This window comes from Leiobunum rupestre, chromosome 10, assembly GCF_980474605.1.
Source record: "Leiobunum rupestre chromosome 10, qqLeiRupe1.1.hap1, whole genome shotgun sequence".
In the NCBI taxonomy this organism is placed as follows: Eukaryota; Metazoa; Arthropoda; class Arachnida; order Opiliones; family Sclerosomatidae; genus Leiobunum; species Leiobunum rupestre.
In genome coordinates this window covers 39138030-39154076 of record NC_143393.1, presented here as the reverse complement: position 1 = coordinate 39154076, position 16047 = coordinate 39138030, and the positions used below count along the sequence as shown (strand labels likewise).

Here is a 16047-nt window from a genome sequence, read left to right as displayed (position 1 = left end):
TTACGTTCGAGAAAGTTTCCAGCTTTCTATTCACCAAGCACTATATAAATAATAATAAGTCCTGGGCCTCCTGGCTGTCGGAAATATTACTTCTTGGCAATTTCTGGGAAGATGTTTTATTTAAGCGCCTATTGTAAATATGGACAAGTAATGGAAGGCTTCATTTGTCATCATTTTTATTGGATTTGCCTTAATTTTTTTCTAAGCAAAGCTGTTTAAAAATAATAAAAATATAGAAAAACATTTGAAATTAAGCATTTAAAACTAATTTTTACAAAAGGTAAATCAGGAGATTCAATCTCTGCATTGGGCAAAAATATTAATTTTGAAGCGTTTTTTCCAGTTTACCCCTGAAATTATATTTAAAACAAACAATTTATGACTACATCTATGATAATTAAAATTGTAATACTAACCATTCGGCTTTTTAGATTTGGGTTGTTTCTTTTGACAATAAGCGTGATCCATTTTTAGCCCGAGGCCCGAACGAGGTCCAGATACCGAAGCAGACGAACCCACTGAAACTTTTCAGACTACACTTCCACCCCCACTGCACCTCTCCCACTAGGGAATCGCATGAGACAACGCATTTCGCGACTCGAGTACGTTTCTACCCCGCTTAAGCGTAGTACCTCAGGAACAGCCTTGGAAATAAGGTTTTTTTTTAAACTGGTCCTTATAACCAGTGACCCCCTAGCATTATGCGTTGTCTCATGCGATTCCCTAGTGGGAGAGGTGCAGTGGGGGTGGAAGTGTAGTCTGAAAAGTTTCAGTGGGTTCGTCTGCTTCGGTATCTGGACCTCGTTCGGGCCTCGGGCTAAAAATGGATCACGCTTATTGTCAAAAGAAACAACCCAAATCTAAAAAGCCGAATGGTTAGTATTACAATTTTAATTATCATAGATGTAGTCATAAATTGTTTGTTTTAAATATAATTTCAGGGGTAAACTGGAAAAAACGCTTCAAAATTAATATTTTTGCCCAATGCAGAGATTGAATCTCCTGATTTACCTTTTGTAAAAATTAGTTTTAAATGCTTAATTTCAAATGTTTTTCTATATTTTTATTATTTTTAAACAGCTTTGCTTAGAAAAAAATTAAGGCAAATCCAATAAAAATGATGACAAATGAAGCCTTCCATTACTTGTCCATATTTACAATAGGCGCTTAAATAAAACATCTTCCCAGAAATTGCCAAGAAGTAATATTTCCGACAGCCAGGAGGCCCAGGACTTATTATTATTTATATAGTGCTTGGTGAATAGAAAGCTGGAAACTTTCTCGAACGTAACATCAGTTTTTTGCTAAGCCTTAACATGCCAAAAAAGTTACCTGGTTAAAAGGAAACACTTGTTGCATACCGTACCGCAAAAGTAATATGTTTAGTTCTAAAGGAATGAGTTTTCATCTTTTTCCAAAAGATAATTTTATACGAAATGAATTAACTCTGCCTCCATGAGAAGCTTTAAAATTGCCTGGTATTATAAAAATATTGCATATAATTTTAATTATTTATACCATAAGAGGATGATAATAATAATAATATTATCTTCTTATACTTAGTTTTAAAAACATTATATATTTTACCATAAAATATATTATCGAAAATAAACATTAGTATGTTCCTTATACACGTGAGCCGACGCGTTTCTTATCTGACGCAAAATTCTCATGAGGGCAAAAACGCGTCTCCAATTGGCTTAAATATGACATTGTGGCTAGCCATTCTAACCGTTTAACCACGGCCAACTTAGATCCACTGCTACTCGCACTAGTGCGAGTAGCAGTGGATCTAAGTTGGCCGTGGTTTAACCGACCGACCGGAAATAGCTCCTTCCCAGATGAATTTGGAGAGGGGAGTAGAAACCGAGTATCTTTTATTGAAGCGTCCATTGAAGGCACCAACGCATTAATAAATTTCGCTACAATTTCCCAACTTATGATTAAAGATGACTTGTGATAGTTCTTACAACTCTTGAATTGGCAAGATTTTCCCATATTTAGTTAACGCCGTGGTTAAATAAAATAAACCTTAGTTTAATATTATATCTGGTTAAAAATTAAAATAAAGAAAATTTACGCTTCAAATCAAACTTGGTCGAACCAAAGATAATTTAAACTCGTACCCTAGATTCGAAATCACTCTCTCGCGCGTTGCCGATAGCGTTTACCCACTTCCCTCGGAAACTCAGAAAATATTCGCTCCATGGTTTGTGCCTTACCGCAACCGATGGAGCCCGATTTTTCTGAGGTCACGTGCCGGAAAAGGGTAAACGCTTCGTAACAAAACCGTCAATGGGAAAGCTCTCAGTATTCGAATCTAGGGTACGAGTTTAAATTATCTTTGGTCGAACACTCGGGGCTTGGGCCTCGTCCTCCAGTCCCGATTTTTTTGTTTAGACCATAGATATAAGAAATGTATATAAAGGTCTAGATAAATTTCGGGGCGTCTAAGCCTAACATAAAATACGGAATTGACACCTAGCAGACACCGAGGAAGGCACGTGACCAAGAGCGCGAGCTCTCTTAGCATTTTAGTACTAAGTGCTTGACCTTTCCGCAGGCCGTAGTCTTTAGACACCATCTGTTGGTGACTTTTAGTATAATTTTTAAGCAGGAGACAATGGCTCTCGCGACGATAGCACGAGCTTTCTTACCGATAGATAGCGCCTTATAAGGATAGCCTACAGAAATTACGCGTTTCTGCTAGCTGTAACACCCGTATTCACTCCCTTTGAAATATTTTATCTAAACCTTTATATACGTTTCCTATATACGAATACGAGATTTAAAACTGAACCGAACTGACTTTTTACACCCACGCTAATACATTGCCCCCCGCAAGTAGGGAATCGCATGGTTAGACGGGAGGCCTTAGTGATCTCGCCGAATTTCCAATCTAGGGTACGTAGTCTAGATTATCTTTGGTTTAAGCACGGCCAACTTTTATGTCTCACGCATCTCTCGCGCTACAGCGGCCATCTCATTCGTTGACGTTTCTGTGTTAACCTATGAGCAAAAGATGTGTATGACGTCAGCGCCCCTAGCGGATTATTATTTTTAGTATAGTTTTTACATTGAAGTCAATATAACAACCGAGCGTGGCGCTGACCTCCTACACATTATAGTACAGTTTATAGGGGGATATTCCTTGCTCGCGGAATTTCGACGAATGTGTTGGCCACTGTAGCGCGAACAGCACGTGATCAAAGTTGGCCGTGGTTTAAGTGACGCCTGTCGAGTAGGTGAGCAAATAAAAAATCATCACATGTTCGTTTTTGTAATATTTTAGATACTCTGACGTGATTCGCGAATACTTCGGCTGTGAGAATTTAAAATAAGGTTAACTTCAATTCTAAGTTGTAAATAAGTCAATTCATTCTTTCGAAAACCCATATAAAAAGCAGCAGATAATCTTTTAATAAAAAAAATTAAAAAACGAAATGATTTTTGGTCAAAGGCTTAAGTAACTCGTGGTCAAAATTTAAAAGTAAGAGGTTAGCATCACCGGCATTTTCTATTTCACTTTAAGCGCATGTAATTTCTTTACATTAAATAAAAAAATATTTAGACTATTTTTACTTGTTTTAATTTATTGGAAACCAAACCTGAGTTGGAATGACTTTTTGCGTAAGCCCCCTTTTGCTATTTACCTACTTAGGGAATCAAACATTTTCCGGTATTGTTTTACATTTTGAAGAGTTGCTGCAATGCGTAAAAGCAAAATTTTTTACCATTTCTATCAAATGAAAACAGTGGCGGCGCTAGGGGGTAGGCCAGGTAGGCCACTGCCTACCTTAAAATTTTGAGGGGCCCCAAAATCACCGTATAAGGGGACCCAAATTGATCTAGAAAAGGTGTCAAAATTGTCCCAAGAGATAAAAGTATTTATAAATAACAATGAAACAAATGTCGATAATGTATTTAGAAATTTTTGAGGTATCTCCTAGTAAATAAAACCAGTTCTGTTATATTTGGACTCGTTTTACTGTTGTTAGAACTTTTTTGTTCGTCATGTACATCACCAGGCCCGTACACAGCCGCCAAAACTCGGGGGCGCTCAAATTCTTTTTGGGGGTGCCAATACCTTGAGTAATTTTTATCTCCCCACCTCTGAAATTAGTAAATATACTAATCCGGTTGTAGCCCTAAAATATCTGTCAAAACATTTTTGATAAGCTGGTTCAATATTTCTACAATTGAAAGTTTTTCTGGTTCAGTGAGACGCGCGAAAGCAATTTTCAAAAACTTTATTAAAATGGTTTCAAATATTTACTGATACTAGCTCTCTAGTAAAAGTAATTTTCCTTTTTGATTAATATACAAATATTTTAGATCATATCTTTCGGTAATTGAGCAATCGATTTTTTTTGGGTTAGTCGGATTGGGGATGCTCAAGTACTCATTTGGGGGCGCTGAGCATCCCCTGGCGCCCTCTTCCCCGTGTACGGGCCTGTACATCACTACTTTATTTTATTGAAGCATTTCGTTGAGAAAAGGCGGATCCCGGGTCGGGGGCCCATTTATTTGGTTTGCCTACCCTCGCGAAAATTCCTGGCGCCGCCACTGAATGAAAACCGATTTTCAGTAGAAAACTCTTTTACTACTTCTTTTCAAATTAAATACTCACAATGACTTGGGTATTTCATTAGAAAACATGTTATTTAAGCCATAAACGTACTACCCGTTTTTCAAATTCACCGCTAAAGTTTTTGAGTCTGATTTTAAACCCGATAAATTTTTTTAAACGTTATGTGGCGCTTTACACGTTGTACCTCAGGAATACGGATCAACTGCCGGTTGTCTGCTAGTTATCGCTCCCGTATATTTTTATCAAATCAAACTCCGCGTACGGTGGGTACGTTCACTAATCGGTGACATCGGTTTCCTACTGTACGCTTTGTCGCGTTTCCGGTTTTGACGTCACGATAGTCATCGGTTACTCATCGAAGTCATCGGCTGGAGGAGTCGGTTTTTCCGATGACTGACGTCATTTCTGATGTAAAACTACTATAAAAGCTACGGCATTTTAAAAAACACCGATGACTGAATAAAAGCGTTCAGCAACTTACGACGTCATTATGACGAAAAAGCTCATCGGTGGAAAATATCAAATCCATCGGGTTTTTTTTCGTTGACTGCTGCTGAACGTAGCTGGTGTCTATTTCTTTATTATGTCTATCACAAGAATTAATAAGTCAACCGCCTCTGGGCTAAAGGGGTGATGCCTTCGAGGTGGAAACACGCTATCTTACACCCGATATTGAAGCCGGGGAAATCCGCTACGGACGCTACCTCTTACAGGAACATTGCTCTTCTCCCAAATCTGGGGAAAATCTACGAGAAACTGGTACTTGGTCGGTTAGTCTAGTATCTAGAGCTCAACAAGGTGCTCCCTCCGGAACAATCCGGTTTCCGAAAAGGTCGTCGTGGGAGCACGCGGATGACATCACCGTCTGGATCAGTGGCTTTGACTGGGGGAATCTTTTCAGGACTTTGCAAGTCGCTCTTAACAGGATCACCGACTACGGCGCAAACTGGGGACTAAACTTTCAACCTCTCAAGTGCAATTTTATGACCTTCTCTCGCGACACCGACTTGCCGGCGGCCCTCACTCTCACACTGGGCCATCAGCCGCTCACTAAGGTATCCACCTACAGGCACCTAGGTGGCCTTTTCGATGACCGTCTCTCTTGGATTCCCCATATCGAGGACCTTTCCTCATCTTCGATGAAGAGACTAAACCTCCTGCGAGCGGTTTTGGGTACCCAGTGGGGTGCAGGTCGTAAGGTTTTGCGGCTTCTGTATACACACCTGGTACGCTCCAGACGGGATTACTCTAGTCCCCTTTACGCGTCGGCGCCCGCTTGTGCCCTCAAGAAACTAGATAAAATTAAAAATGCGGCCCTTCGAGTCATCCTCGGGACTCCACCGTGTTCTCCTATCAGTTTAATGGAGGCCGAAGCGGCCATTCCGCCCTTAAGCAACAGGAAATACTATATGGATCTAATCACCCTTGCTCTATGTGGGGCGGCGGACACTCCGGACTTCTACCGCACTCTCCTGCCGGGACCTTGCGTCCTTGGAGATTTTGGAGCATCGCTTCCCAAAGAACAGGCTCCCTTTTCTACTTAGAGCTTGGCGCCTGGCTCAGGCCTGCAATCTTGATTGGCTTTTCCACGTTACTAGTCGACACCTCGTCACTGCGGAGACCCCACCATGGACCCCTCCGTCGGCGACCATCATCTCGCGTTGGCTCACCAGTCCTTAGGATGACAATAACTCTACGCAGTTACGGCAACTGTTTTTCGCAACTCTCGAATCTCACGCGAGGGACGCGGTGGTTTTCTACACGGACGCTTCGGCTTCCCCCGATTCAGGGGTCGCGGGTGCTGCCTTCGCAATTCCCTCCCTCAACGTTGGTGCGGTTAATTTAGTGGACTCCGGTCATCCTATTAATCGGGCTCTCTCCTACGCGTCCACACATCTGCGTTCGCCGGTAGTTGTCTGTTCCGACTCTAAAAGCGCACTCACCCAACTGCTAAGTTGGTCTATGGATCCGGTGGCCATCTGTATCCAGGAGCTTTGCGATAAGTACCCGTAGCCGGTTTCTCTAATCTGGTGTCCAGCACACGTGGGAGTTCCCGGAAACGAGACGGCCGATCGTCTCGCCTCGGTCACTGGGCTCCAGCACCCTTCTAGAGTGGACTTCCTCCTCCAGTCTACTCTTGTAGAAATAAAGAGTGTGTGTCGTCGGGCTCTCTCAGCTGAGTGGAGTACGGACTGGCAGACCAGTAGGGTAGTGCGGCCTCTTCATGAGCCTAAACCCTTTCCCGGCTCTAGTGCTATACTTAACTTGAAACCCTCGCGCAAGGACGATACCGTTCTCTCGAGACTAGGATGTGGTCGCCTTCCCACAAACGCGACCATACACCGGTTCAACCTCAGTGTGACGGCCGTTTGCACTCACTGCGGAGCTATCGACGATGCTTACCACATATTATTCACCTGCCCCTATCACACTGGGCGTCACCCAGCGCTGGTTTCAGCTAGTGGCGCCGATCGCTTTTTTTCCCAATGGGGGCCGAAGCTCACTAATAAACTTGGAATGAGGTTGCTGGCAACACTATCTTGCTTAAAAGTAAATGGCCTTTAGCATCGGCGGTTTTACCAATGGGGGCAGAGCCCCCATTAATTTATCCCAATGGGGGCTTCGACCCCGCCGCCCCCATGGGATCGGCGCCACTGGTTTCAGCGCTCCAGAAGCGCAATCTTCCGAACACTCTCGTGGGGGTTCTTAAAGCAGTACATGGAGGTCATATGGACATTATTATTGCCACCTGTGCTATTCTGCAACGTGCGGTGCATTGACATTCTGATCGGTTTCCTTATTTTGTTTTCCCTTGTTTTTGGTGTAATTCTACCATTTGTACAGTGTTCTTCGGGCTTTTTATTATTTTTATTGTTTTTCTTTTTTGTTTTGTTTGTTTTTAAATTGCGCGCCTGGTGTGAAGGCCCCCGCTATATACACCAAAAACTTTTAAAACTTTATTCCGACCCCAACTCCACGTTACTGAGGTATCAACATTATTAGGCCTAGTCTACCGCGTTCTTTTTTCGAAATACTAATTTTTAACACCGAGAGATGGCACTATTACGTTGGGCATCCAGAAAATATTTTCCGAATACTAATTTTGGTCACCGCGGCGATAGATGGCACTATTCCGTGTTCTTCCCACGGGCCCGTATGCAGCGTAAGGTATCTATTTTATTTCATATATCTGTGGGCGCAACCGAGTCGGAGAAGCTAGCACCGTTACGCCAGCTAGACTCGTTTCGGTCGATGTTTGTACACTCCAATTCGAATTAACTAGGACTGTAATTTAAAAAAAACCTCGAGTAGGGTTATCGAGTATACTTGATTAGGGGCTGGTCTTATTCGAGTAATTATGAAATTAAATTTAAGATTAATATAAACTAGCTTTCAATGCTGAAAAATTTTCCTTTAATTAAATGAACCACAATTTTCAGAACTTTAGTAACCTTATAGTGACTAGTGGGATATAAAAAGACTAGTATACTAGGCTAATAGCCTAATTATAGTAATTAATAGTAAAATAACCATAGAATTATTAATGTACCGTCTGTCCGTATATTGCTTAGGAAGTTAAGACTCCTAAGCTCTAGCGCCGACCGACATCCGAATTCGTGAAGTGACACTCCAAACCAAAAGAAAAACTTAATAATAATGTGTGAAGAAAAACCGTGCAGGCGCACTACGTATTAAAAACCGTGATCCATCCCCAAGGTCAATCAAAGCATTGGTTTTTTGTACGTCTTGTAGGTACCGTTTATTATTTCCACCCCAAAAAAAATGCAAAAACCCGTATTTGAACTTACAGCAGCTTATTCGAGTAATCAGATGCTCGACTATTCAACTTTTTGGTCTCGATAATCGACGAGTGTTTTCCAATTACTTATTCGACGTCCAGTTCAAGTACTCGATTTAAAAAAATGCCGAGTAATCGATGATGTTCGTGTACTCGCACCATAGAAATAGAAATGAGACTAGAAGCAAGATTAGACTGTGGTGAGATGTACGAGTAAGAAGGCTGCCATGAGAGTGGAATCGCCAGTATTCTTTGTGGGAGCACGCCATCTATTTTAAAGAATTTAAAGTTAAAATTTTTTTGAATAGATGGCGCACTCCTGCGTGGGTTAGTATAGCGATTCCACTCTCATGGAAGCCTTCTAGCTTGCCCGTTTCCCTTGAGATTACCGGTTAGCGCAGTGGTTCTAGTCTCATTTCTATTTGTATGACTCGCACAGCCCTAGAATTCACCCTATTAAAAACCGTTAAAAGTTAAAACAAGCTATTATAATGTAGCAGACGACGTGCATTGGTCATGGTCCAGTTTATTTATTCTAGGCCAGGGGGGTCGACTCACTGGTCACCTGTCCACTTTCAAAAAAATCCTTATTTCCCACCCTGGTCAAGACGATTCGTGCCACCGTTTGACGAGTATTCTAACGAAGGAATTCCAAATGCACGGTTATTTTTATTTTTTTTAATTTATTGATGCTATTAGTTGTCCCCCGATCCACAGAAGCAAAAGCTTGATAGTGGTGGGGGTAACTAATAAATGTACAGTTTTAGCTTTGAGATGAACGGTAAGGATATATATACAAGGTTAATTCGCGTTAACAATTCGAAATTAGAATACACATACTATTATTATATTATTAGTTCAAATTTAAAGTTAGCCTTTGTTTTCACATTAATCGAAAAAATTTAAGAAGAAATGATATCCATAGCCTTTTATCCAATTACATATTTTTTTTTTTTAATTTTTTATAGTCGTACATTTTTACCTCTCCGAGGGGACGGTTCGGTGTATTACGTTTTTGTAATGTTTATGCGTAGGTTGTGAGTGTTGAGTTTGTTGTGTTTGTGTTCTGATGGTTGTGCATGTAGAGTCTGTTGTGTTTGTATGGGCGTTTTCTCTCCAACTTCTTCCTAATGACTTTGGGACGGACCAAGGGCTGAGTGTAATGCTACCACTCAACGTCCAATGGCAGTTTTTCCACCAGTTGTACACAGTATTCGTCTTAGTATCAATTTGCGATCGCATCGGGCGGGATTTGAACCCGGGACCTCCTGCTTGACAGGCGGACGTTCTACCACAGAACTACCGACACTTGTTACGCGTATTTAATAGAGTACGAAATTTTGGTTTAATTGAAATAGAATTGAAATTGAAATTATTGCATCGAAGAAATTCTAATTTAGCGTTTCTCTATTGATTAAAAACAAATGCGCCACCCAGGTTTCGAACCCAGGCCATTCGGCTTGGCAGTCGAGCGCTCTACCACAGAACCACCGATAGCTGCTTAGGTTCACTGAAATTAAGACACGCATCGTAAGCATAATAGGTAATAAAGTCTTTATTAAAATTAATGAATTTATGATTTTTTTATGGTTTTTTTACGAATGAAATTTTAAAGGTTAAATCTTGTTTTAGCGCAGTCAGCCGAGATTAGAGGGTTAAACGGTAGAACCTGTGGGTGGTCCACTTTGTTAGTTTTTTTGTTATTTATTTACGGGTATTATTAACGACCTATATATAGTTGTGTTAATTCAAAGGAGATAATTTAACGTTAATTGCTTTAAGAGCTGGCGGTTAGTCAAGTGGCTCTCTGTGCTTTGTTGATGGTAAGGTTTTTGCTTCTTGTAAATATATTTGGTGTGGATATTTGGATATCTACGATTTCTAACGCAGTCAATGATTTCTTGGGTGTGCGAGTCATTATATGATATTGGAAATTGGACGGCATTGGTCTTTTTCATGCGGTATGTGTCACAACGTCAACTGGAAGTCTACGAGCGTTGAAATAAAATGAGCGTTAAAGATGCGGCAAGTATTTCGTAAGCGAGAAAAATACAAATACCATCTGTAGATATTTCTTTCATTAAAATTTGCTTAGTATTATATTCAACTGATAAACATGTACTGTAAAAAGGGTTAAATTCAATTCTGCATTGTTTTAGTAAGTCTAACTCGCTGTTGTAACTACTTAATTTATAATATTCTGAATAAATTAAACTCGATTGTTTCGTCTCAATTATTTAAATTAAAATTAAAATTTTATACCGGGCAGGGTTTGAACCGAGAATACGTTTTTCGTAAATAACTCTGAATTGCGGAGATATCTTTGGGGGTCGTGTCGAGAAATTAATATCACTAGGGACCATTCTTCCGAGGAGAGGTATAGTTTGGCTTGCCAACTTGTTAATATCTGGTTCTAAAGTGTTGTACAATTTTGGACCTAAGTATGTGGAGTTTCTTTGACTTATAGATTTTAACATTTCAAATTTTTATCAGAGACAAAGCGAGTATTATATATATTTACGGAAAATAATGTTTCCTCATTTGTAAATGTATAAATCAGAATTTGCTGCATTTAAAAAGAAGTAAACGTGAAAAAATTGAGATCGACCATTCGGCCACCAACTTATCGATTTTTAGAGTATACCAATGACGAATAGGGACAGTATGACGTATATAATACGTCACCCATGCTCTTTCCAATTGAAAAAAAAAGAATGCCAGCATGGCGGCCATAGCGAAAGGTACGACGTGACGTCATGCTGCCTATTTATCGAAAAAAGGGGTACTATATAGTACCATAAGTAACATATTACCTCTAAGTATTACATTATTATTATTCTCGTGCATTTTTTCTTACTACATCCTTTCTTCCCCGAAGATAAATGAGTAAAACGACTAGCAACATGTAACCCGGAAGTTTAACCCTCTTTGTGACTTGAATTTTTCTATTGATCATACAAAAAGAGTCAAAGTTCTAATTCAGCCAATCATATAGTACTCCAAAAAAACCGTCTTTTGCGTAACCATAGGCTTCAAGCTTAGGAAAGATAGCGCCATCTAATTTAATACCTAAATGTGTGAAGAAATAGCAGACGACTTTTGAATATGAATGTTCTTTAACTGAAGCACGGTTTATATATTTACACAGGTTAGAATTGTACGTAGCTTCGTGCATACTACGGGACGGGGCCGCTTAAATTCTGCTGACTGGCAACTCGGTTTTCCAAATCGCGCTCGCGGCGCCATCTAATTTATTGAAACCGTACTAATTGGATATATATATAAATTTAGTCAATAGTTTTACAATTTTATCCGAGATGGCGCAGCGAACGCGATTTGGAAATTTCCGAATGCGCGAGTAGCGCTTAAGTGGCCCCTCCCGGAGCGCGACAAGTCTAACCTGTGTAAATATATAAACCATGACTGGAGCGTTCAGCTTTTATATCGAGATAATTTTGAATGAGCAGACATCTTTCACACATTCGATTTAAAACTCAGTCGGTATTCGGCGATACTTCTGACCAAAGTTTACACTACGCAGTACGCACAAAGCTTATAATTATAGTGCTCCTAAATACACATTAATCCTAAAAATGGTGGTATTCAAAATAGCGCACCAAATTCACGGAATATCACATTAATGGAAGTTGGATTAAATTAGTTCATGGTGCCGCTACCGAATGGCGCTATTTAGAAACAATTTTGGCGTCACTGTGAAGAAAGGATGTAGTAAAAAAATTCCTAATTTCATACTTGGAGATGTTACATTACTTATGATAGAACGCATAAAAATCGGAGAAATAACTAGAACGATTTCTATAATATTTCGTTAAGAGGAACCACCTATGGACTGCATTGCTAAAAGTGAAGAAAAAAAAAACGCGAATAAGTTGAAAAGCCATAATGAAATAGGATTAAAAAGCTAAACCCTAAAGAAATTTTAAAACTTACAAATAGTTCGTACCAACATAAACTAATTAACAACAGGGACGGTCTGGTTCTTAAAAAATATGAAAAGAACTAATATCGATGCCCTCTAGTGACGGTTTCTGGCGTAACAGCAAATTGCTAATGATTCAAAAGGGGGGAATAAAGTTTTTGAACCCCACCTTTCGGTCTATCCACCATGCGTTCCTTATTTCTTAATTAATTTATAAGATAATAGTTGAATTATGACCAGTTTTTCGAATCACGCTTATCAATTAATTTTCGGTGAATCATTTAACAAAGTTACCCAAGTTTGTTATGGTAAGTATTATCTTATAAAATCGTAAAATAAGTTTGTACCAAGGCTTAGAGGCCGGGCCCGATCTGATATGGTTCGGCGGCGGCGTTTGACCCAAAATATACCGGCGGCGGCGGCGTACGCCGGCGTTTGTATAAATTTTAGAGCTATTTATTGTAGCGACAGTTTAAAAAACACGCGACTAGAAGGGCAAGGGCAAATACCAACTCGGACTAGTCCTTCCATGGACTAATTAATGTACTTCGCACAGGAACGCCCCGTTCCCGGATATTTGCTTCGGGCGATTGTTAAATGTGCGCTCTGGTGGCGGAGTTAGGAACTAACTAACTAATGATAACCGGGGAAGAAGGAAAAGGGGTGAGGGGAGGGAAAATACAAATGTAGCTCAGCAGCTGGAAAACACGTGGGACTGGTTCAATTTGTAAAACGTTTGTTTTAATGTTTTAATGTGCGAAGTACATTAATAAGTCCATGGTCCTTCGGAGGTAGGCCACTGGCCTGACGTCAAACAACATCGAAAATTATTCGCAGTTATGCAGAGTCGAAATTAGGTTGAAGGATCGATATTGGCTTTTTATTTTTTAGGTCGTGCTCCACGATAACGCTTTGCAGTGGCGTAGACAAGGAGGGTTCAATGTCAACCCCCTGTGCCTACCTTGACTATACTAAATTGACACCCCCTTCTCGACACCCCTCTTAATATTAACATTCTTGAACCCCCTTTGACGAAATTCTGGCTACGCCACTGACGCTCTGAGCCTTCCAATCAGAAATAAATCCGAGTTACGAATAATATCATTTTTGGTTATCATCGCACGGTGAACATACATATTGCTATTTTGATATGCTATGTTCCATTTAAATATAATTTAAGGTATTATGATGTGATTTTATAGACGTATTGGACGTCTAAAATGCAGTATATCAAATGCTTCATTTATTGAATTTAAAGTAAAAAAATATTATCAATCTCGGATTGGCCATAGAGGTAACCTGCCCGATGGCGTGGATCCCATGGACCTTCATGAAGTGGGCCTCCGTAAACATGGTAGCTTTATAGTTGTTAAAAATTGGACCCTTAGTTTCCTAGCAACCAAAAAATATTAGACCCAGTCCGCCACTGATTATTATAATGCAATTTTAGAAAACATATCAATAAACCAAGCAACATTTAAATTTAAAGATAATTAAAAAGTGGATAAGCCTTGGTTATATTAGTTATAGCCAAGATAGCAATGCTGGAATCTATTGACGCTAAGTGAAAATACTATTACTCTGCGTCGACCGAAATCCGAAAACCAAAATTTGACGTTCAACGTCGTGTTCAAATGTAGTTATTTTCGTATAAATGACAAGTTGGCAAACCAAAATATACCTCTCCTCGGAAGAATTGTCCCTAGTGGTATTAATTTTTCGAGATAACCCTTATCTCCGCAATTTAGAGTTATTTGTTAAAATGTTATCCCAGTTCTATCCCGCCCGGTATAAAATTTTAATTATAATTAAAATAATTGAGACGAAACGACCAATTTTAATTTATTCAGAATATCATAAGTTAAGTAGTTACAACAGTGAGTTAAACGTACTATAACAATGCACAATTGAATTAAACCCTTTTTACAGTACAAGTTTGTCAGTTGAATATAATACAAAGCTAATTTTAAGGAAAGAAATATCTACAGAGGGTATTATAACGACCGTTCGCTTTTTACCTCTCCGAGGGGACAAAGTCCCCTAGGAGGGGTTATACAACCACCGTGTCTGTCTGTGGGTCTGTGGGTCTGTCAGGCCTGCGAACGCGTTGGCATTTTCGGTGCAAAGTGTAATCACTGCGTACGCAGTTTCTCAAAGGGTTGGCAAAACCACCGTGTGACGGTGAGCGTTAACGGATGCATTTGCGGTTTGGTTTGGATTGTGTTTTTTCGCTCACCGTTGTGACGGTTTGGTGTATTACGTTTTTGTAATGTTTATGCGTAGGTTATGAGTGTTGAATTTGTTGTGTTTGTGTTCTGATGGTTGTGCATGTTGAGTCTGTTGTGTTTATATGGGCGTTTTCTCTCCAACTTCTTCTTAATGACTTTGGGACGGACCGAGTGCTGAGTGTAATGCTACCTCTCAACGTCCAATGGCAGGGTTTCCACCAGTTGTACACGGTATTCGTCTTAGTATCAATTTGCGATCGCATCGGGTGGGATTTGAATCCGAGACCTCCTGATTGACAGGCGGACGTTCTACCACAGAACTACCGACACTTGTTACGCCTTATTGAAAATTAGACCTTCAGCTTTATCGGAAGCGTATTTAATAGAGAACGAAATTTTGGTTTAATTGAAATAGAATTGAAATTGAAATTATTTCATCGAAGAAATTCTAATTTAGCGTTTCTCTATTGATTAAAAACAAATGCGCCACCCAGGTTTCGAACCCAGACCATTCGGCTTGGCAGTCGAGCGCTCTACCACAGAACCACCGATAGCTGCTTAGATTCACTGAAATTAAGACAGGCATCGTAAGCATAATAGGTAATAAAGTCTTTTTTTATTAATGAATTTATGAAAGCCTAATCTGGTTTTTTTTAAAGGTTAAATCTTGTTTTAGCGCAGTCAGCCGAGATTAGAGGGTTAAAGGGTAGACCCTGTGGGTGGTCCACTTTGTTAGTTTTTTTTGTTATTTATTTACGGGTATTATTAACGACCTATATATAGTTGTGTTAATTCAAAGGAGATAATTTAACGTTAATTGTTTTAAGAGCTGGCGGTTAGTCAAGTGGCTCTCTGTGCTTTGTTGATGGTAAGGTTTTTGCTTCTTGTAAATATATTTGGTGTGGATATTTGGATATCTACGATTTCTAACGCAGTCAATGATTTCTTGGGTGTGCGAGTCATTATATGATATTGGAAATTGGACGGCATTGGTCTTTTTCATGCGGTATGTGTCACAACGTCAACTGGAAGTTGAAATAAAATGAGCGTTAAAGATGCGGCAAGTATTTCGTAAGCGAGAAAAATACAAATACCATCTGTAGATGTTTCTTTCATTAAAATTTGCTTAGTATTATATTCAACTGATAAACATGTACTGTAAAAAGGGTTAAATTCAATTGTGCATTGTTTTAGTGAATCTAACACGCTGTTGTAACTACTTAATTTATAATATTCTGAATAAATTAAACTCGATTGTTTCGTCTCAATTATTTAAATTAAAATTAAAATTTTATACCGGGCAGGGTTTGAACCGAGAATACGTTTTTCGTAAATAACTCTGAATTGCAGAGATATCTTTGGGGGTCGTGTCGAGAAATTAATACCACTAGGGACCATACTTCCGAGGAGAGGTATATTTTGGCTTGCCAACTTGTTGGTTTATAATTTTAACGGAATCGGGCCGATTTAATTAAACGATAGTGTATCG

The 16047-nt window shown here is 39.6% G+C and overlaps 1 protein-coding gene across 1 annotated transcript; it reads left to right on the top strand.

The window, feature by feature from the left end:
- Positions 1–4631: 4631 nt before the first annotated feature.
- LOC149925628 (uncharacterized) lies at positions 4632–6135 on the top strand. The gene is made up of 2 exons (XM_090161795.1): positions 4632–4640; positions 5305–6135. Exons 1-2 carry the CDS (start codon positions 4632–4634, stop codon positions 6133–6135), a joined length of 840 nt encoding a protein of 279 aa, XP_090017921.1.
- The last annotated feature ends 9912 nt before the right edge of the window (positions 6136–16047 follow it).